At 35.2% G+C, this 23386-nt stretch overlaps 1 protein-coding gene across 1 annotated transcript; it reads left to right on the top strand.

Moving 5' to 3' along the window:
• Positions 1–509: 509 nt before the first annotated feature.
• On the top strand, positions 510–21121 carry vkorc1l1 (vitamin K epoxide reductase complex, subunit 1-like 1). Its single transcript, XM_067407529.1, has 3 exons — positions 510–766; positions 9528–9637; positions 19416–21121. The coding sequence occupies exons 1-3, from the start codon at positions 576–578 to the stop codon at positions 19640–19642; spliced, it is 528 nt and encodes a 175-aa protein (XP_067263630.1). The 5' UTR covers positions 510–575; the 3' UTR covers positions 19643–21121.
• Positions 21122–23386: the final 2265 nt, after the last annotated feature.

The raw sequence follows: 23386 nt of genomic DNA, 5'->3' as shown, positions 1-23386 counted from the left end.
TGCTGAAAATTCAGCTTTGATCACAGGAATAAATTACTTTGTCAAATATATTTAAATAGTACACAGTTATTTTAAATTGTAAGAATATTTCACAATATTACTGTTTTTTACTGTATTTTTAATTAAATAAATGTAGCCTTGGTGAGCAGACGAAACTTCTTTTAAAAATATTAAAAATCTTAGTGGTTCCAAACTTTTGGACTGTACTGTATATATATATATATATATATATATATATATATATATATATATATATATATATATATTATGTAAGTTAATCAAAAGTCTTTGTATAATATATACCCGCCTGCAGCTTTATTACAACATGCGGGTGTGTAATCACAGTGCAAAGGGCCGCACAAAGATACCCTGAATCTTGTTTTATTATAAAGGCCCCCACTGACACAAGAATGGCGAGACGCTTGCTAGACACGCCCTTGTCTATCAGACCACGCCTACATTAGAATCAAGCCCCGCCCTCTGGTATGGTGACACGTCCCGACGCTTTTCCACGTCGCGCGCCCAACGGTTGAGGCAGGGGAGGCTGCGCGCGTTCGTGCAAAGGCCGGGAAAAAATGGCGGCGCCCGTCTTGCGAGTGTCCACCCCTCGCTGGGAGCGGATAGTCCGGCTGCTCGTGTGTCTCTCAGGAATTCTGATATCCCTGTACGCATTCCATGTGGAGAGGGAAAAGACCCGCGACGCCAATTACCGCGCCATGTGCGACCTGAGCAGCTCCATCAGCTGCTCTAAAGTCTTCACGTCCAGGTGAGAGAGAGAGGGACTGTGTGTCAAAACCTAGCGAGTTCCCTACCTAGACAGCGTTTGTGGCTGTCATAGGCGTGGTTCGAGCGTTTGAAAACAACGTTTTGACCCATTTTGAATGTTTTGAATCATTTATGCGCGTTCCAGAGTTTAAGTGCGAGTATAAATATCTGAAAATAATGTCTAGGCAGGGAGTTCGTTAGGTTTTGACACACAGCCGGAGAGTCGCTCCGGGCCGCTGACTGACTGAGAATTTAATAGCAATATTAGCTTTATATTAATGGTCTTTTCTTTGAAAAGCTTATTGGTGTAGTATGTACATATGGATATAAATAAAACGACTTTCGTTTAAAGCTGTATTTGAATGAGGCTTTTGTCTTGTGAAGAGAAACACAGTGCGATAGCAGCTAATGCTAACTGTGCTAATGTGTGATTGAGTTCAATATCAGAGCGCTGAATGTTATAATAATGTGTGTAATTATACACAGATGATGTCATATGCGTTTATTGTGTAATTAACTCGATTGTGGTCTCGAGATGAAATCAAAGACTCGTTTATTTATGAGCATCTTCAGCTAACTTGACAGCAAATCAATTGAATGAGTACAACAGGCTGTTTCATGCTTATCATTTTCATAAAATGTTTGTTTCTCTTCACATTTTGCGTATTATCAGCCCCTTTAAATGCAGCATTCATCTCCCTCGAGAATTTTTAATTGTTTCATTGATGTGTGAGGCTGAAGAAGTGGATGAGTTTGATCAGCAAGGGTTCAACTTTGTTTTAGTAACCTTTGAAATCAGTTTGGTTTATTTATGAGACGTCAGTTCCTGTTTTTACTGCTGAAGGATACTCCCTCACACATTATCAGACCATTAATGGTGTGGTTTAGCAATTATTTATAGCGCTTACTTTATTGTTATGCAAACTGTATACCATATAAAATATATATAGGGCTGGGATGATGCACTTATCTCATTGATTCAATACTGTCAAGATATTTGGGTGAAAATACGATATGCATTGTGATTAAGAATTGCGATTCTACAAGTATTGCGATTTTTGTTTGCTTTTTTAAACTCTAGACCATGAAAAATCGAACGATACACTTATTGGCTGCAGGTCGTATACAATAGAATAAACATACAAATAAAATAAACACTGCTTTTCATGTTTTTCAAGTAATTTTCAGTAGAGAAAATTAATAAGCAAACGTAAAATAACACTGTGCATAAACTAAATATTAAATATAGATGAATCCTTAAATTACAAAAGTTATTCAGTCAAGAGCAGTCAGTGATTTTTTTTCTTTGTCCTTTGTTGTTTAACAGATTTATTAGGCTGCTGTCACTTTAAAGGAACACTCCACTTTTTTTGAAAATAGGCTCATTTTCCAACTCCCCTAGAGTTAAACAGTTTTAATATCATTGCACTGCTGCAGCCATGATACGGCAGCAAAGTTCCTTGATTATTACGCCGGAATGAGAGTATAGTTCCTAGCCATATCAGCCTAGAAAATCGCAAATTTTCATTTTCTGTCGGTCTTAGTACACGATTTAACTACAGAAGAGTCAAGTTTTAAATAGGAAAAATATCAAAACTCTTTGGTCATTTTTAAGCGCGATGCTAACGGTCTAATCAGATTCAATGAACTATGCTAAGCTATGCTAAAAGTGGTACCGCCAGAACCGGAGATCGGCTGAATGGATTTGAAAACGGTAAAACTCAACTGTTTAACTCGGGGAGTTGGAAAATAAGCCTATTTTCAAAAAAAGTGGAGTGTTCCTTTAAGAGAGGCACGGATCCAATGTACTGTTACACAACTGTTTGTTAATTTATAGAAGTCATGAACTGCGTTGTTTTATAAAGTTTCCTGGGATGCACTTGTAATGTTAGTATGCTTCTTACTGGATGGAACTCAAATAAATACTTTGAATGTTGTGATCCTATCGGACTTATGAAAGCATCCTGAGTCGTAACAAAGCACTGCTCGCCAGAGGAGAACTGGCCCCTCGACTAAGCCTGGTTTCTCCCAAGGTTTTTTTTCTCCATTTTAGCACCTATTTGCCACTTGTTTTCCACCTGATGTCACCTGTTGGAGTTTGGGTTGCTTGCCGCTGTCGCCTTTGGCTTGCTTAGTTGGGGACACTTGACATTTGATATTCAGCAGTGCTTTGATCTGCCTGCATCGACACTATTCTTTAAGATCTGCTGTGCAGCCAAAATTATATACCAGTTATCAATGTAAAGCTGCTTTGACACAATCTACATTGTAAAAAGTGCTATATAAATAAAGGTGACTTGACTACATCAAAAATCATCATAATTTATAAATAAAAAGCATTTTTCCTACCCTGATTTTAGCCCTCTGATTTGAACGCTCTGTTTTAAGGGGCGTGTCTGCTGTGAGACTTCAGTGTAAACGCCCACTGCTGTGATTGGATAACATATTTGCATATGAAATAGCTAAGTATTACTCTCTCAAACTTTTAGCACATTTTTACATCTACAAGTGTTGAAATAGATTTATAGCATTTAGATCTGTGGCATTATATTTAGATCGTGGCATGAAAGGTTGCAGTGATGAACATTGTAGCTGATCACAGACATGTTGTTGAGCTCATGAAAACAGTGATCTCATCAATATCTGCACACTAACAAATGCTTTCATCATAACTATTAGTGCAAACTCATTGTAACTAAGAGATTTGTTGAATAAAACGGGAGTTTTGGCCCGAGTACAGAACTCAGACACTGATAAACTAAAGTGCTGTTTGATTGACAGCTCCAGTGATTGTAAAGGGAGCGTTCTATATATAATTTAATCACCCTTTAAATGACAGATTATTTTCATCCTACTTAGAGAAACAACGTGAAGTTGGTCGTTTAGTCACTGGTTTGATTTACTGACACACAAAGATCATGTGACTGTACATGAATCATTGATATCAGATCAGGCATTAGAATGAACTCAGTTACTGACATGTTGTTGCATTACTGTCGAGTCCATATCGTAAAAGTCAGTTTGAACCGAAATGCGATTGATTTAGCAAAGAATCCCCAGTGAAATGTACCGAATACAAAAAAAAATAAAGCTCAACTGAGACATTCACATTGTTCAAAATAAATAACAATATTCCTGCATTAGGATCCTTTGAAAGGTAATGTTATTTTAGTCCTGTGTCGCTCTTCTCTCCTCATCATCTTCAAGTAGTTAGTGGGTGTGGCTAATGTTGCAATGATGAAGTAGGCGTTGATTTCTTCTGTGGAGGCGGAGTTTCACCTATCAATGTCATAGATAGGCACATTCCAGGATGAGTCGTTCTCTGGGCCTGGTGTCAAAAGCTTTTATTGGACTAATAAGGAAGGAAGTTTTCAGTTCTGAAACTCACAGAACCTCTTATATATCAAAAGCTCAAGGAAAAGTTGATTTCTCAATTCATGACCCCTTTAAGATATACCAGAAGTTGTTTACAAGGATGTAATTTTGTGTGAATGTGTCTTTTCAAGCGCAAGAAGAAGTGAAAAAGCTCAATTCAGCATTTGGACGCTGTCTGAGAAGCGGCTTTCTGGGTGCACACTTCGGATGCGTGCGCACAAAACTTCACGCTATTGAATTGAGTTATCTTTTGTGTTTTCTTGCACTTGAATATTTAAATTTTCAAAGCTTAAAAACATGTGCAAATGATAAACTTTTGTGATGCAGCGCTGGCCCGATTGCGTCATCTGTCCCGAGCGATGTTTATGCCAACGGCAGTCCTTATTTTCGAGCCCTGCCCTCTGCTGAAATAAAAGAGGTAACTTTCCTCCGCCTCGTCTATAAGCAAGGACTAAAATAAAGCAATTTAATATGAATTAATATCGATTCTGGAATAAAATAGTAATTTTTGCATGCATGTAAATGATTTGTATATTTTTTTAGTTTATATCCAGGTCCAGATTTTAGTTTTTTTTTTTTTTGCTAAAGAAGTTTTGTTTTACCTGTTGATTCAACAATAAGCTCACTTCTTTCAAGCAACTTGTTGAGCTTAAAGGGAAAAATGTGGTTGTCAGGACAGTCATGTGAAGTTTCCACACACTGACACACTTTCAGGAAAACATCATTTGATGAAACGCAGATGGAAAACAAATCACATGCTTACCAAGATCATATCAGCATAGATCAGCTGTCCTAGTGGATGATTTTTTTGATCTTTCACTTATTGAGATGACAGGAGACTGACAGTACTGCTTTGGATGTGCTTCATGTGTCTTGCAGATCTGGTATTAATAGTTTCCTTCTTTATCTGTGAATCTGTAGATGTGCCCACTCATCACGGAGATAAATAGGACAGTATTATACATTATGGTCACTTATGTTATTACCATCAAGTGTAGTTGAAGGGATACAAAAGCTGTGCATGTCTAAATCTATTAAATTGTCTATGGTGATTGCGTTGTTTGCTCAGAGGGACGTCCCGGGCGTTCAGCAGAGAAAACAACCAAACAAAACCCCAGCCGGGTGAAGGTTTTCGGGAATGTTACATAATCAGGCTTAAGGTCTCGCTCTTAAAGGGAACCAGCAAGTCTTTATTGTGCAGCAGAACCGACTTCAGATGATTAGATGGCTTTAGTTGATCAAGATCTTTTGCTATGTTTCACCACTAATTAATCAGTCACTCCATTGGGAAACACTGATGATCATTGAGTCTTGACTGCGCTGCTGTCTAAAGGTTTGTGAAAGTATTTCTGCAGGAGAATGATGGTAATTTGTGCTGTAAGTGGTGCATGTATTGTATCAGAATTTGATTTATAGAGAGAAACAATTGTGTTATGGAAGTAAACATCCTACTTATTTTCTCCATAGGGAAATTGATTTTTAACAGTAATGTACGAATCTTTATAGACGTGTAGCCAGACGGCAGAAGGTCTGGGTTTCATAGCAGCTTAAATTGGCCAAGAACCACTGAAAAAGCCGCCTGACTGACATGTAAAGCAACCAATCACAGTTTTTGTTCAGCGTCATGTTTAGGGGCGTGGACATTTAATGCCCCTACAATAACAGACCAGTGTGTAAAACTCTTGGTTTATGCCTTGAACCTCAAATACTTCACATACTTTTGAAAACCGGGCGTTTAGTTGATCCTGATAAGCGTTCATTGTCACAGTTTCTTTTTTCATGAGGGGGTTTCGCTTCATGATGGCTTTTTTTCCCCAAGTGAACTTATAAAGGGTTAGTTCACCCTAAAAAGAAAATTATCCCATAATTTACTCACTCTCAAGCCATCCTAGGTGTATATGACTATTTTCTTTCAGATGAACACAATCTTGTCTATCATACAAGTAATCCATACAACTCCAGGGAGTTAATAAAGGCCTTCTGAAGCAAAGCGATAGGATTTTGTAAGAAAAATATCCATATTTAAAACTTTACAAACTAAAATAACTAGCCTGATGTGACAAATTATGTTTTGGGAGTATGTTGGTGAGTCTTGTAAAAGTGAAGAATTTATTATGCATGTCTGATATACAGACCTTGCCTGCTAGGAATCGACACAATGAAGCTTTGATGCAATATTGTTAGAAACAGAATCATGATTGTACGGCTTTATTATTCATGCGTCTTTGACTGGGAATGATGGGACATATGGAAGAGATTTGGCATGACCTCAGGTGTTTGGCATGGTTCAATCTTTGACGAATCTGTTGGCAGGAAGTTATGAAGCAGAAGCTGCTCTACAGTGTTGTGTTACTCACCTTCTTCCTCTTCAGGGTTAGATTACAGAAAAGGTTTCAGGATTTTCAAACACTTAGACAGACCAATATAAGAATCAGACTCAAGTTCTACACTTTGTCAGCCATAATTGGAATCCGGTTGCTATGTTTTCAACCCGCCTTTGGTAGCATTTGTAAATGAACAATGTTTACTCATTGTCCGTGTTACATGGACCAAGAAATTCTTGTTTGTCAGCAAAAGTTTTTTTTTATTTCTGTCTTACAAATATTCAAATGATCACAGATGTACTGGGATAAAAGTTTATAGTTTGGATATAAACACTGATGTCTACAGAAGCGATACAAATAGAGTAACTTCGTTTAGAAGTAGCTTGGTGCTTCAAATGACGATTCCATCAATTACATCGTTACGCCACTAGGTGGTGACAATTGACTTAATATGTCATTGAATCATGCAGCTCTATTTCACTTGAAATAGAAAGTAGCTTGCTCCCACTAAACATTTACTCTTTGATTTTTTTGCATTTGGGAACAATACAAGTCGACACCATTATGACTAAAAGTTTGCGAAGAAGTATTTCCTACTAAAGCAAGGCGGTATTTGACTCTGGGAAGTGTATCCATAGCAGACTGGTGGGAGTTGCCTCAGACGTCAACATGCCCAGTGCATTATGGGTGCTGAAGTTTGTCTATCTATTTGGCAAAAGGGAAGAAAACTAACCTAGAGTTTTCTCTAGTCAAGTAGCACCAACATCAAACATTTTCGCCTTTCTATTGTATAGGCAGCCAAGTTTTATTGAAAGCTCATTTTGCAAGTATCCCTTTAAGTTGTTTACCTTTTAGCTCTTTATTTTACTGTATAATGCTGAAATGAGTTTTGTTTTGTGATAGTCAGACAACATGAAGGTCCAACATGATTATTTTGCCTTATTGATACAGGGAGTGCAGAATTATTAGGCAAGTTGATTTTCTGATCATATTTTTTTTCCAAGCACATTTTACCAATTCCAATCCACATCAATCTTAATAACTACTATTAATATTGTTTTTAATCATTTATAAGTGATATATAATTGTTCATGAAGGCTGGAAATGAAAAATGCCCTATATTCAGGTGTGCAGAATTATTAGGCAGGTTTTCTTTTACAGATAAAATGAGCCAAAAAAGAGATTTAACTCAGACATAAAAGTCAAAAATTATTAAATACTCATGAGAAGGACGCTATACTAATGTAATACTAGAAATTGCAAAGTTAAAGCATGACCATTGGACAGTGAAATGCTCATTGGGTCAGCGGGGTCATACAAAAACAGCTGGAGAAGAAAAGACACGTTAACTGCAAAATAATTAAGAATTAAGGTGAAGAATTAAGTGTGAAACCATCAGGAACCCTTTAGTCTCCAGCACCACCATTTCCCAGTACTGAAACCTACCTGGAGTCTTCAGAAGTGTGAGGTGTCAGGATCTCAGAGACTTAGGATAGGTGAAGAATCCTAAAAAATGACCCGCTCTTAATAAGAATCACAAGCTGAAGTGTTATAAAATACATGAAGACTGGGTTTTTATAGGCCTTATAGACAGACAGCTTGAGAGTGACTCCTGAAGGACCAGCACCACATCCTCTTGTACCACTGTTTGAAGAATTTATTTTCCAGAATCTGGCAGTAAGTTTTGGAAGATCATTTAGTCCATCTCTGCAAGATGGACATTTCAGGATAAGAGATGGACTAAAAGTGAACTCCCACACCTTACTGCCAGATCCTGGAAGATAAATTCTTCAAACAGTGGTACAAGAGGATGTGGTGCTGGTCCTTCAGGAGTCACTCTCAAGCTGTCTGTCTATAAGGCCTATAAAAACCCAGTCTTCATGTACTTTATAACACTTCAGCTTGTGATTCTTATTAAGAGCATGTCGCTTTTTAGGATACTTCACCTAACCTAAGTCTCTGAGATCCTGACACCTCACACTTCTGAAGACTCCAGGTAGGTTTCAGTACTGGGAAATGGTGGCGCTGGAGACTAAAGGGTTCCTGATGGTTTCACACTTAATTCTTCACCTTAATTCTTAATTATTTCTTTTCTTCTCCAGCTGTTTTTGTATGACCCCGCTGACCCAATGAGCATTTCACTGTCCAATGGTCATGCTTTAACTTTGCAATTTCTAGTATTACATTAGCATTGCGTCCTTCTCATGAGTATTTAATAATTTTTGACTTTTCAGTCTGAGTTAAATCTCTTTCTTGGCTCATTTTATCTGTAAAAGAAAACCTGCCTAATAATTCTGCACACCTGAATATAGGGCATTTTTCATTTCCAGCCTTCATGAACAATTATATATCACTTATAAATGATTAAAAACAATATTAATAGTAGTTATTAAGATTGATGTAGATTGGAATTGGTAAAATGTGCTTGGAAAAAAAATATGATCAGAAAGTCAACTTGCCTAATAATTCTGCACTCCCTGTATTGTTTTAGCCAATTTCTTTGCAGAGAATTATGACAAAAAGCTCAATTGCGAGTCATAAACTGAGATAAATTGTGAAATAAAAAGTCGCAATTAGAAAATGCTTTACGATGAGCTTTGGTTGAAAACCTTATTCCAAGATGATGGACACAAGAAACGTTTGTTATATACTTGATATAATTTCAATACTTAAAAGTAGTAAATATAATTCAGTTAAAGTGCACTATTTTACCCAATATTTATGTTTGCCATGTTTGGACTACAAATGTCACATCCATATGCTGGAATTGGACGTGACCGGAAACCACCACATTTCTCCTTTGTTGATGTAATTTCAAACAATTTGGGTCAGAAATATCTGTTCGCACCAATAAACAGAAACTGTTCCCTTTTATATGCTGCTGTTTTGATCATTGGTTTTGATTTAGGCCAAATATTCTGTCATAATTTGTCTTTGCTCCCAAGAGCAACCCAGAGCGCTGGAATATTAGCATATATTTTTAGTTCTCATCTCTCATGTTGTCTGCTTTCGACTTCTGCTTCTTTACTCTTTCTCTCTGTTGTGTTTTCGACTTCTCTCTAGATGGGGTCGAGGATTTGGACTGTTAGGAACCATTTTTGGGAACGACAGTGCAGTAAACCAGCCAAACAGTGTCTATGGAATTTTCTTTTATGTCTTTCAGCTGTTACTAGGTAAGAACATCATAAACTGCACTAATCGGCAGTTAATGCCACTGTTTTACATAAACCAGTACTTTATAGGGATGCACCAGTATGGAAATTATGTCATAATAAATATTATTTTATTAAACTAACATGTCCATTGGTCTCTGATGAATGTCTTTGGTCATTGCGTGCATAAAGTTGATACATGCATACAGTATAATCGTGTAGGGCAATATCAACTGCTTGATTGCTTGTATAAAGTGTAAACTATATTATCGCCCAGCTCTTATCCAATAAATGCAACTATAAACCAGATATTATAAACATTAACTTCATGTTTTTCTGTAAAGCTGCTTTGAAACGATGTGTATTGTGAAAACTCTATACAAATAAAATTTGATTTTGGCCTCCGACAATTATGAAAACAAGGTAAATATTATAGTTTTTAGTAGTTTTTTAGTAGGTTGTGGAAGTTCACTACAACATAGGCAATCTTATTAGGGGTTCAAGTGTATATATAGCGTTAAAATCCAATTGTAATTGTTAAAATTTTCAAAGATCAGCATTCTCCCGTAAAAGTGATCGGGCAGACCAAACCGTAAGTTGTAGACGTTTGAAACTTTGAGGGCTGGTAGTACTCACACCGTCTACATCGTCCCCAAGGCTTGCCCCGATTGGCCTGACGGGGGCGCTATAGCGGTCAAAAGTATGAAATGGCTCAATCAGAAATTTTCAGATATTTTGGATTTTTTGAAAAACCTTTTGCGAACTAGTCTGATCTGAACCAATCCAGTGCAGCAAGGTTCTCAGGAGTCTGATAGTCAATAATTATAAAAAAAAAAGTTGAAATTTCGATTCACGGTCTTTATGGGTTGCCAAAACGTTTTGAAGTGGATTGTAAAACTTGTGAACAAAATGAGAGAGTTTTACCAGACTCTGAAAACTGGTGTATGGGCTCAATCTTTGGTCACAATAAAAAAAAAATTGTGACGATTGGCCACTTGGTTGTGTTATAACAAGATAAAAACCTAAAAATTACTATACTTAACTATTAGTCTGATTGATTTGAAAATTGGCATGCATTGTCTTTGTCCAAGGTGCCATGATTGTCTATGAGGACATTGGTGTATCTTAAAAAACATGTCCGCCATCGGCCAGTTAAGTTTGAGCACCTATTAGACAAGGTTAACAGAGGCCGATCGGAATGATGCTTGGTAGGCATGTTCGAATTGTGGCCCTAGAGGTTTGTGAGAATTTTGAACGAAAAATTGTCCACTGGGGGGCGATAACACATTTTAAAAATGATTGTATTTTAAGCAAAGTTTCTCACATACACACAATATGCATATCATATGTTAGATCTCCTCATTCTGAACAATTTTGCCTCAAGAACCACTGCTGTCAATCAAATTGTTTAATATTTGAGAAAAAAAAACTACTTTTGCGAACTTGTCTTAGATTTTTTTGCTCAACCTCAATAAAACCGCTGGACTCTCTAGATCAATAATTATCAAAAAAAAGTTCAGTTGTACCCTTTGGGTAGCTATAACAGGGTCATTTAGAAAATGGGTGTGGCAAAATATACTCAAAAGCCTATAAATCGTAAACGAAAGCTAAAAACTTCACGAGCACATGCGACATATGATTCTAAACAAGCATGCAAACATAGCTTGTGCTATAACCATATACTTCCTATGGTAAATTGCCTGTATTTCCTGTAAATGGTCTTCCATCTATGATCTAAGTGGTTACATGCTTGATAAATAAATCTTTTTATGCAAGTGCTTAAAGGCCTTAATGCACTTGAAATCACTGCATTTTATTTTGATTTCAAAAAATTGTTTTCATTGTTTTTAATATTTATTTAAATGTGTATATATTATATATTATGGTTAATTTATATTTATTTAAAAATAATTCAGGTTAATTATATTCAAATATCAGTGAAATCCGCTGTTAAAAAGAAAATGTAAAAATATAAAAGAATAATTAAAAAATACAATAAAATAAAAATAGGTGATGTTTCCAAATAATCATGATCTCAATCTTAGCCAAAATGATCTTGAATTATGATTTACGCAGCCATAATTTAAACACAAGAACACACATGGTGTTTCCAGCCCCTTAAACTACATTTACTAGTGTTGAAACTAACATTGATAACATTCCTGTCTCTGTCAGGGTTTGTTTGTGAAACACCTGATAGTTCACATCAGTTGAACTGTACATGCAGTGTACAGTGTCTGATATCAGCCAAAGATGAATGTTAACTCGTATCGTTTCCTGAAACAGGATTGATAAAAATACTGTAAGGGAGACTGTGCAAGCATCTCAGGTTATAGTAGGAAGTTTTCAGTCTCACTGAACTCTGAGTTATCGCCTTCACTTGTCCATGTCTGTCACCGCTGACAGGTGAAATCTCTTAGCATTTCAGTGATAACGCACAGGTCAAACATTCACAACCTTAGTTTAACCCCATGACTCTTGTGCGCCAGTCTCCGGTGGTCTCCTCTCTGACTGTGTTTGAGTTACTGCTGTATCAGTTTCTCTTGCGCTTCTCATTCCTCTCGTCTGGATTATCGTAACTAAAACTATTAAAACATTTGTGTCAAGATGGAGTGCAACAGTTGGGTTCTGGATGTAAAAACTCCATTTATTTTCTCCATAGGGAAATTGATTTTGAATGGTAACTTATAAACCTTTATAAACAGACATACTGTGAGCTCCGAGGTTGTTAATCGATGGTATTTGCTTCTGCTGAAGACGTCGACTTGCATTATTTCAGCTTATTTTTTTTAATAAAAGTGTTCAACAGCAGAATATTACACCAATTACACCAGAATTACACAGAAAATTACACTAATTATAGTTGAAAAAATTAACACACGCCAAAATAACTCTTTAGCTTCGCCCACTCCTATGAAGCATTGCGAATGATGAAATTGAGTCAATGTCTCCAGGCTCTCAAAATACTTAAGTATGCGTGTTTTATATATTTTTTGCAATGCTTCATAGTCCTTTCCCCTCACTAAAGCCGTTTAGTACACAGTCTTGAACCTTTGTATTTTTGTCTGATTTACAAATACTTTTTTTGCTTAAAATCAAATTGTGTAGTGTTGTGATTCACCTCGCAGCTGGTTAGTTTGGTTCATGGCTTGTAACACTTTAACAAAGACTTTTTAAAAAATCCCTATGGGACAAAATGAATGGAAAAGTTACTTCCAGAACCAACTCTGCTAAAAAAGAGAGAGGGTGCTAATGCACACTATTGATATAAAGCTGAAATAAAATAAAATATAAAATATTTGATGAAAAATGTTATTAAATGAATATTAGAATTGTTGTCTTTGCAACTAACTGAAATAAGTTTACGTTATAGCACTAAAATTACTAACTCTAAATAAATAAATAAACTAAAACTAAAACCTAAACCTAAATATTAAAACAAAAAATAACATAACAGAAGTACTAAAAATTAAACTATAATTAAAATAAAAACTGAAAAAATAAATAAATAAATAAATAAAAGCTAATTCAAAATATTATTAAAAACTATATTATACTAAAATAACACTGCAGAATTACGTTTTCATGCATAATTTGCTGGTTTTGGGTCATCTTCACCAGACGTGATCGGATGAATCGAATGCAACCCGTCAAATTTCAACCTCAAAACTGGAAAATACATTTATGATAATTAACCACATTCCCTTCAAAAATGCAAATAAAATATATTATTAACATTTTGAAGCATTTATAAATAATAGTAACATTTGATGTACTACTTTTATGTTGATTTTAAATTAAAAGTATGTTAATAATATTTTACTATTTTTATTATTAGTTTTTAAGATACTGTATTATAGTTATGAGAGTCTCATCTTTTGGAAAAATAAATTTAATTAGTTTTACAATACATTACAGTAATTGGAGGAAAATATGCTAAACTGTCATGAAAAATGATGTTGCCATTTCAAAAAATCTTTTTGCTTTTGGGAACGAAATGTGATCCGGACATGTTTTTGTGAGATTGCTGAAATAACTACAATCTTACTTTGCAAACTATCATAGACATCACAAACAAACAGATATGCATGTTATGTGTGATAATGGCAGTGTGAAATATTTTCATTACCCTTGAACCACCACACAAATGTAAGCTAAAAAAAAAATCTACAGAAACTAGTTGGCCTCACTAATTGGCTACTCGGTTGTTGGATGACTAGCTGACCATCCTGACCGATTCCCACGCGCATGTCTGCCTCACAATGTCCCGTTGCTTCATTCCTCAGCGGTCATGTGGGCTTTGCTGACTCAAGTTCTTCTGCGTGTTTGGCTCTGCTGATCTGTCCTCAGGTTCATTGTGCTTCTAAAACTGGACACTGAAGTCTTTCTTCACACTATTGCAGTACATTTGCATAATGCCAACGTGCAGTTGAATCTCTGATGGACCGTTTTGCTCTTCCTATAAACGGTTTTACATTTTACTGTGCAGTTTCTCTTCTTATTTTCTTATCAGCATGTGAATGAATGGAGAGGCTGTTGGCTCAATTACTCAAACGAATGGCAAAACCTACTGAGATGCCTTCTAAGGTGGCATTTTAAGACAGCATTGTGACACTTCCAGTTTGCTTTGGCAAATACAAAGTCAATTTTGTTCCATTTTAAGGCAGGAGACTACAGGAAAAAACAGTTTTTTCATGCACTCGTCAATTTTGAGATTTTGCTTCCATAACACGTCGTCTTTCAGACTAATGGAAAGAAAACCAATGGCTCAGTGAGGCCTCCATAGGGAGCAATGACATTTCCTCTCTCAAGATCCATAAAGGTACTACAAACACATTTAAATCAGTTCATGTGAGTACAGTGGTTCAATATTAATATTATAAAGCCACGAGAATATTTTTGGTGCGGCAAAAAAACAAAATAACGACTTATTTAGTGATGGCCGATTTCAAAACACTGCTTCAGGAAACTTCGGAGCACAAATGAATCAGTGTATTCATTTGTCCATCACCTTGGACAAAGACACCGCATGCCAATTTTCAAGTCAATCTGACCTAGGGTTGTGTATTTATAGAATGAAGCATTAAGCGTGACTGATTTACATGTTGTAAGTAAATGCAAAGACGCGAATAGACATCCTGCACTGTAATTTGTGCGAATGAGGTGGAAATTCGTGCCGCGTTAACCAATCAGGAGCTTGCTCTAGTAGTGACGTGATTATGAGCGGAGGCAGAAATCTGAAACAACAATGGAGGACAAAATCATCATCGCTGTACGATACATCTTCCTACTAGGGCTGTCAAACGATTAATCGCGATTAATTGCATACAAACTAAACGTTTAAGTTTGCCTAATATATGTGGGTGTACTGTGTGTAATTATAATGTACATATAAATACAAACAGATTCATGTATATATTTGAGAAATATTTACAAATATATGTATTTATTTATATTTTAATATAATTTATATTATATACAAATACTAATATTTTGTACATAAATAGCATATTTCTCTTAAATATATACATGAACTTGTGTGTATTTATATATGCATATTAATTACACACAGTAATCACACATATATTATGCAAACTCAAACTTTTATTTTGTATGCGATTAATCGCGATTAATTGTTTGACAGCCCTACTTCATACTTTTATAGAAACCGAAATAAAAAGGATCTTGTTTGAAAGAAAGTAAGTGAGGAGGTCAGACAATCTGGAAAGTTGTAAAAAACGGGCTTTACTCAATTTGCGCTATATATATATAATATAAATATTAATATAATATAATATAATATAATATAATATAATATAATATAATATAATATAATATAATATAATGAGACTACAAGCTAGCTAAAGCTGGCAAATTGAGCTTATTCGCCATATTTTACAACTACTTTCCCGCTGACGAGTTGTTTATTCAGAGGAAGTGTGCAGAAAGAAGTGGAAGAGTCTGGGACACCTATTTAAAGGAGAGGGAGAGCACCTCTTATGACGCAAATTCTGAATGAAGCGAGTAAACTCAAAATGTTCAAGCATCCAACTATGTGTGAATAGCGCGATTTATTCGCACAAGTTGCATCTCTCAACGCCCCATTAGGAAAATTTCAACTTTTTTTTTTTTGCTAATTATTGACAATCAGACTACAGAGAGTCTTGCTGAACTGGTTTGATTCTGATCGAGCCAAAAACCTAAGACTAGTAAAAAAAAAAAAAAAGGTTTTTCAAAAAATCCAAAATACCTAAAAAAATTTTTTTTGCGATGATCGAATACGAGGCATGCATTTTGTCCGTCTTGAATCAAGGACTGATATAAGAGCTCTGGAGATGACCTAGACACAAAACAGTCTCTTATCAGGGTCCATTTCTTGGCCTTTAAAGGATGCTTTGTAGACCGCAAGGCAGCTCACTAGGTTTTGCAACAGATCCCTTGTGTCGTGACTCGTGTGTAGCCTTGCACCAACAGACACTTGATGTTTTTAATTCCTAAAATCTTGCTTTATCTCACTTATCTCCATGACCCGAATCTCAGACGCGAGTCTGAAGTTCTTGCTATCTGCTGTCCTTGTCTGTAGCATTAATATGTGTGATCTTTTTGTCCTGCTCTGCCCTAATGAAATTTCATGACTATGAATAGCCAGACTGTGCCTGTGTGTGTGTGTGTGTGTGTGTGTGTGTGTGTGTGTGTGTTGAATGCCCTCTGTTCTGAAGAAACGCTCCCTTTTCTGAAGGGGTCGAGTGGTGATTAGTGGGGGAAAGGTCAAGCCTGAGACATGCCACGCCCCCTCTTCATAAGCCACTCCCACTCTTTGACACTTAACCAATTTAGCTGCCATGTCTATAAAGGCACTTACCTTTTAAAGCATCGCCCTCGCTGCAGTGAATCCTCATGAGTGAGTGATTTGAAACGCTCTACATAGGCAGCATCTCTGTGTGTTACAGAAATAGAAACAGTCTGTGTGACAATATAGGTGTCATTCATTCAGTATTCGTTGTTTCGCCATGTGCAGTGACAAGTGAAGCAGTTGAGTACATTTGGATCGGATTTTCTAACACGCTAGCAAGATCTGGATTTCAATGTGATTATAAAGAAATTATTAATGCTTAAAGGATTAGTTCACTTTCAAATTAAATAAAATTTTCCTGATAATTTACTCACTCCCATGTCATCCAAGATGTTCATGTCCTTCTTTCTTCAGTCGAAAAGAAATGAAGGTTTTTGATGAAAACATTCCAGGATTATTCTCCTTATAGTGGACTTTAATGGCCTCCAGACGGTTGAAAATGTCAGTTTTAGTGCAGCTTTAAATGATACCAGACGAGGAATAAGAGTCTTATCTAGAGAAACGATCTGCCATTTTCAAAAAAAAAATAAATAAATGTATATGCTTCATATAAACAAATGATCACCTCGCAAGTGCTTTCGCCAGACAATTTCATTAATGTTTTTGATGAAGGTTTCAGCTGGGAAAGTCGTTTTTTTTTTATTTTATTTTTTTTAAATCAAACATTAAACTAAAAGATTTTTTATATAGTTGATTTTGTATGAATTATATTGTTTATTATTATTGCTGCTATTATTTTTAAAGTGTTTTTTTTTTCTGCCATGAATATAGACATTGATGCTGATATTGCAATAAAATAATAATAAAAAACTAAAAATATTAAACTGAACTATTTTATACAGTTGATTTTTCTAAATGTTAATTATTCATTTTGTTTTACTTCCATTTTATTTTACTATATATAAATATATATATATATGCATACATCTAACATAAAAGTTTGTTTACATAATATATGTGTATATAATTATATTTATACATGGGGTATATGTGTATATATACTGTTTACACACACATTATACATGGGTCAAAGATGAAAAAGGGTTTTCAAGCATCAAAACAATAAGTGAAATACAGCTTTGAATTGTTGTTTTTCAATACATCAAAATGGGTCCTGTTTTTATTTTTTTATTTTTTTTCTGAGCAAAAATGAAATAAAAAATCATACATTTTTTACCATTATTTACAGAAGATACCCACTAAAATGTCAGGGATATTTACAACAAAAAATCTATTTACGCCATTTACCCCAAATGCTAATTACTTATAATTTTACATATTTAAACTTTGCCACTCTCCTAGGCTTTGCCCTTTTGTTAGCAAGAATTTTTTACTAATTTAAAATGCAATAAAATTTAGTATTCTCACTAATTCTTTTATGTTGTTTCAATTTTTACATAAATATAAGTGTTACACTGAATGACAATGGAACATTTTTTTTTTCACCCACATTTTGACATTTTATTTTCCCAAAACTCATTTGAAACCTTAAAAGTAGACCTTTTATCTGCATTTAATGTGCTTTCTATGTATAATATAAAATCACTTTTGTAAATTTGTACTGACACGGACATCTAAATGTCTTTGACCCACATATGTGTATTATATATATATATATATATATATATGTATATGTATATGTATATGTATATATGTATATATATATATATATATATATATATATATGTATATGTATATGTATATGTATATATGTATATGTTTGGAACCACTAAGATTTTTAATGTTTTTAAAAGAAGTTGCGTCTGCTCACCAAGGCTACATTTATTTAATTAAAAATGCAGTAAAACAGTAATATTGTGAAATATTATTACAATTTAAAATAACTGTGTACTATTTAAATATATTTGACAAAGTAATTTATTTTCTGTGATGCAAAGCTGAATTTTCAGCATCGTTACTCCAGTCTTCAGTGTCACATGATCCTTCAGAAATCATTCTAATATGATGATCTGCTGCTCAAGAAACATTTATGATTATTTTCAATGTTGAAAACAGTTGTGTACTTTTTTTTTCAGAATTCCTTGATGAATAGAAAGTTCAAAAGAACAGCATTTATCTGAAATACAAAGCTTCTGTAGCATTATACACTACCGTTCAAAAGTTTGGGGTCAGTAAGAATTTTTATTTTTATTTTTTTTTAAAAGAAATTAAAGAAATGAATACTTTTATTCAGCAAGGATGCATTAAATCAATCAAAAGTGGCAGTAAAGACATTTATAATGTTACAAAAGATTAGATTTCAGATAAACACTGTTCTTTTGAACTTTCTATTCATCAAATAATCCTGAAGAAAAATATTGTACACAAATATTTTGTACAATTGTACACATTAAATGTTTCTTGAGCAGCAAATCAGCATATTAGAAAGATTTCTGAAGGATCATGTGACACTGAAGACTGGAGTAATGATGCTGAAAATTCAGCTTTGATCACAGGAATAAATTACTTTGTCAAATATATTCAAATAGAAAACAGTGATTGTAAATTGTAATAATATTTCACAATATTACTTTTTTTACTGTATTTTTAATTAAATAAATGTAGCCTTGGTGAGCAGATGAAACAACTATATATATATATAACCTACATTATGTAAACACAAACTTCAATGTTAGATTAATCAATTTGACAGCACTTATATACAGTATAACTACAATCTTTAACTACAAAAAGGAAGAATTAACATAAAATAAACTAAAAAAGGGATTTTATGTAGTTGATTTTGTAATATTGTAGGTGGATTTATTATTGCATGTTGCATTTTTATTATTATCTTCATATTTTCACACCACTATACATGGCATCATGTCTGAAGGTTATTGATGTGTTTAATGCAGTTGAACTCTAGTGTTGACAGTGCTGTTGCTACTTCAGTGCATTAATTGCTCTGTGTGTGTGTGTGTGTGTGTGTGTGTGCGCGCGCAGGTTTGACGGCCAGTGCGATGGCCGCTCTGATTCTCATGACCACCTCCATCGCGTCAGTGATGGGCTCCCTGTACCTGGGCTACATCCTCTACTTCGTCCTTAAGGACTTCTGCTTCATCTGCGTCACCACATACCTACTGAACTTCATCCTGTTTGTGCTCAACTACAAGCGACTGGTTTACTTGAACGAGGCCTGGAAGCAGCAGCTCCAAGCCAAGCGGGACTAGACACACAACAACAGCAAGTGTAGAAGGATAACAAATCATCCAACACGTGGGGAAAATGTGACCTCTGAAAATTTGTGACTTGCCACCAGGAGACCTTGCTTCCAAACAAATGTTCATTCTGTTGTGTGTGTGTGTTAAAACGAAACAAAAAATTAAACAAGGAAAAGAAAACGTGTAACTTTAGGGGCCACAGATCACAGGTTTATTGGAAGGATTGGAAAAAAGAAACACAAATCTTTGTCCGTTTTGATTTCTTGTTGGTTTTCATTGTTCCCTGAGATGAAAATGAGGTTTGCGCTTTGATCGAGAGAGAGAGAGAGAGAGAGAGAGATAGAGAAAGAGAAAGAGCAGTCAGAAAGCACTTAGGAAACTTCCAGTCAGTACAAACGGAAGAAGGTGTCCTTTCCCTGAGGAATAAAATAATGGAGAAAACAATGTGAGAAATTCTGTTTACTTGAATCCACTGGGAAAGTCGGTGCTCTTTGGGAGCAGCTGATTCCAGCGGGACTGAATTTAAAGGTTTATAAAGGGTAAACACGAACGATCATGAGGCTAATGTTCTGCTCGCAGAGATGATTCCACGACAAATAAAGTGTAATTTTTTATGTTTACAGGTTTTTTTTTATTGTTTTGGAAGAGGACCACTCATAAAACACGCAAGAATGTGAGCTGTATGTGTAGATCAGATTTGTCTGTGACTACTTTTTTATTTGTTTGTTTCGCAGTCCTGTAAATAGCTGCCGCAAAGCAATATTCCAGACTAGTTTGTGTTTTACCGTTAAAAACATTAAAAATTCCCAATCCACGGCATGTCCGTCACTACCAATGAGTGCTTTCAGCAGCGATTGTGCGAGTTATTCTTCATGCAAGCGTTACAGCGTTGTGCTCATCATGTGGGGGTCTTGATCCAGATTAAATGCTGCATTTATGTCATGTTGGAATTACTGTAATTATGAGATGAATGACCACAATCTTTCCAGTGGTCGTCTCGAGAATTATTTATTTCTCTGCCAGCGCTCGTGTACCAAATCGATGCATTAATTCACTCTGTATTCTCTTGCCAAATTTATATGACATTAATCCTTAAAGGGTTAGTTCACCCAAAAATGACAATTCTGTCATAATTTACTCTCCCTCACGTTATTCCACACCCGTAAGACCTTTGTTCATCTTCAAAATACAAATGAAGATCTTTTTGATGAAATCTGAGAGCTTTCTGCCCATTCATTGACACACTTTGACGCTTCAAAAAGTTCATAAAGAGATTGTAAAACTAAACCATATGAATTCAGAGGTTTAGTCCAAATGTTCTGACGAGACTCAATCGCTTTATATGATGAACAGATTGAATTTAGGCTTCTATTCACACATAAACATTCATAAACAGACATTCAATCATAATTGCTTGACATGCAAGAACCGATGTGCTTCATTGTGATCAGTGTTTATATGTGAATAAAAGCCTGAATTCAATCTGCTCATCATATAAAGCGATCGAGTCTCGTCAGAACATTTGGACTAAACCTCTGAATTCATATGGTTTAGTTTTACAATCTCTTTATGCACTTTTTGAAGTGTCAAAGTTGCGTGGGCTGTCAATGAAGGGACAGAAATTTGTGTTTTGAAGATGAATGAATGACGTCAGGGAGAGTAAATGTAAAGTTTTTCATTTTTGGGTGAACTAACACTTTAGCTACCCATGTATTGCTGAAGTTTAGGTCTTCTTATTATGTCAAAGACCTGCATTTTCATAAAATTTTACGAAACTCATTCAGAGACTCATAATTGTGGAAATCCCAACATATTCTGATTGAGAAGACCAGTGTGTTCCTGGAGATGTCAGCTTTGAGTTAACTACTTCTACATGTATTACTGGTTTCATAAGTACACTAGTGTTCCTTATGGAGTTAGAGTAAATAGACACTTTGAGAGATTTCAAACTCTCCCAGGTTTCCACCCTTTGTGCTTGAGTTTTTAGCTTTATTTTCCATCAACATGTCTTTTTTAAGTCCATTATACTACATGCTATAGTTTATTACTTTTGTGTTCACGTTGTAGCACGACTGACATCACGTGAGATGCATCTACTGTAGTGTAATTTGTTACCCATAAACCCCTCAGCCTGCCATCGCCCTTGACCTTCCTACAAAATTACAAGTACTCACAATTCTCTGTCCGCCCACCTCTACCTCTCAGTATTTGTCTCCAGCTGTTGGGATAGTTGCGACATACATTATTGTCCACATATGCAGGTTTTAGTTCATTTAGAGTAAAAAAAAAAAAAATGTCGGATCCACAATCTCCTGTGCTGTCGTGTTGGACGCTGAAAGTCATTATTTTGTTGGTTCTCACAATGAAAACTTTATCTGAATTTACCAACTATCCAATCCAGTATTGCACAAGTCAACGTTTTCTGGTGACGTTGAGCTAATTTCAGTTTTCGAACGGCCATCAGGTGCTTTGTGTTAATGTGAAGTTAAGATAAACACCCAGCTGAATTAGTTTAGTGAGTTTGCACTCTAAATGCTGGTTAAAAACAACCCAAGTTGGGTTGGAAATGGACAAACCCAGCGGTTATTGGGTTAAATGTTTGACCCAACCTGCTGGATAGTTTTATTTAACTCAATTATTGTTTAAAGTTTACTATATTGCTTGCTTGGAAATTGGAAATTAACATTTTTAATATTTTTAATAAATGAACATTTATTAAATATTCACCTTTTGATTATTACCGTTGCCTCTAGTAATTATGTCTGATTTTTAATTTCGGGTTCATTTTAAGGGAGCCATATAGTCATTTTTAAACATTAGTTGGGTTAAATAAACCTACCCAGCAGGTTGGGTCAAACATTTAACCCAATAACTGCTGGGTTTGTCCATTTTCAATCCAACTTGGGTTGTTTTTAACCCAGCATTTAGAGTGTGTGAATGAAAATAAGGTTGTGATGGATGGATGTTGATTGTTCAAAACATTGAAAATACTTTCTTTTTCTTTGTTTTCTGGAAATACAAAATCTGTATTTTTATCCCTCACAGTCTTGTTCATTCACATGAATTTAAAAATGGTATCTACCCAAACTAAAGTCTATGGCTTGGTGGTGTTGAGTTATTCTTTGACCAGTTGGTTTAATTTATTGACCTTTCTTTCATTGGAAACCTTGTATTGAGGAGCACTGATGATGCTTTTGTGAAGCAAAACTTATAAATCTCCGTAAAGCGTTACCAGCCAAACCTGAGCTCAACGGTCAGAGCGAACAAATCGAAACGTAGTTAGTTACACAAGAGTTGTTCAGATTTGTACATTAGTGTCTGTGAGTTCTGTTGGTTTTATATATTCAATGCAGACAAGTTGATGCCAGAAACAGTTTCTCCCATCAAAGTCAACATGAAACCTTTTGCAACCCGTTTTACTTGAGTAATGTGACGTGTTTTAGAGAGAAAAGGGTTATTCAGTGTCAAGAGATTAGGGATTGTGAAAAGGACCTGACTGTGTGTTTTCTCCCTAATATTTTTATTAACCAACAGCCTGAGGAATCTAGATGACATGATCTTAAAAGTAATTCCATATGCTTTTCAAGTTATTATACACTCTTAAAAATAAAGGTTCTTTATTGGCATCAATGGTTCCATTTAACATCCACGGAATCTTTCCATTCCACAGTAGGTTCTTTAGAATATTTAAATATTTTTGCACTGAAAGGTTCTTTGGGAACCAAAAAAAGGTTCTTCTATGGCATTGCTGTG

This window comes from Chanodichthys erythropterus, chromosome 13, assembly GCF_024489055.1.
Source record: "Chanodichthys erythropterus isolate Z2021 chromosome 13, ASM2448905v1, whole genome shotgun sequence".
NCBI classification, from domain to species: domain Eukaryota; kingdom Metazoa; phylum Chordata; class Actinopteri; order Cypriniformes; family Xenocyprididae; genus Chanodichthys; species Chanodichthys erythropterus.
Note: the sequence above shows the minus strand (reverse complement) of the source record. Positions and strands in the feature narration are given on the sequence as shown.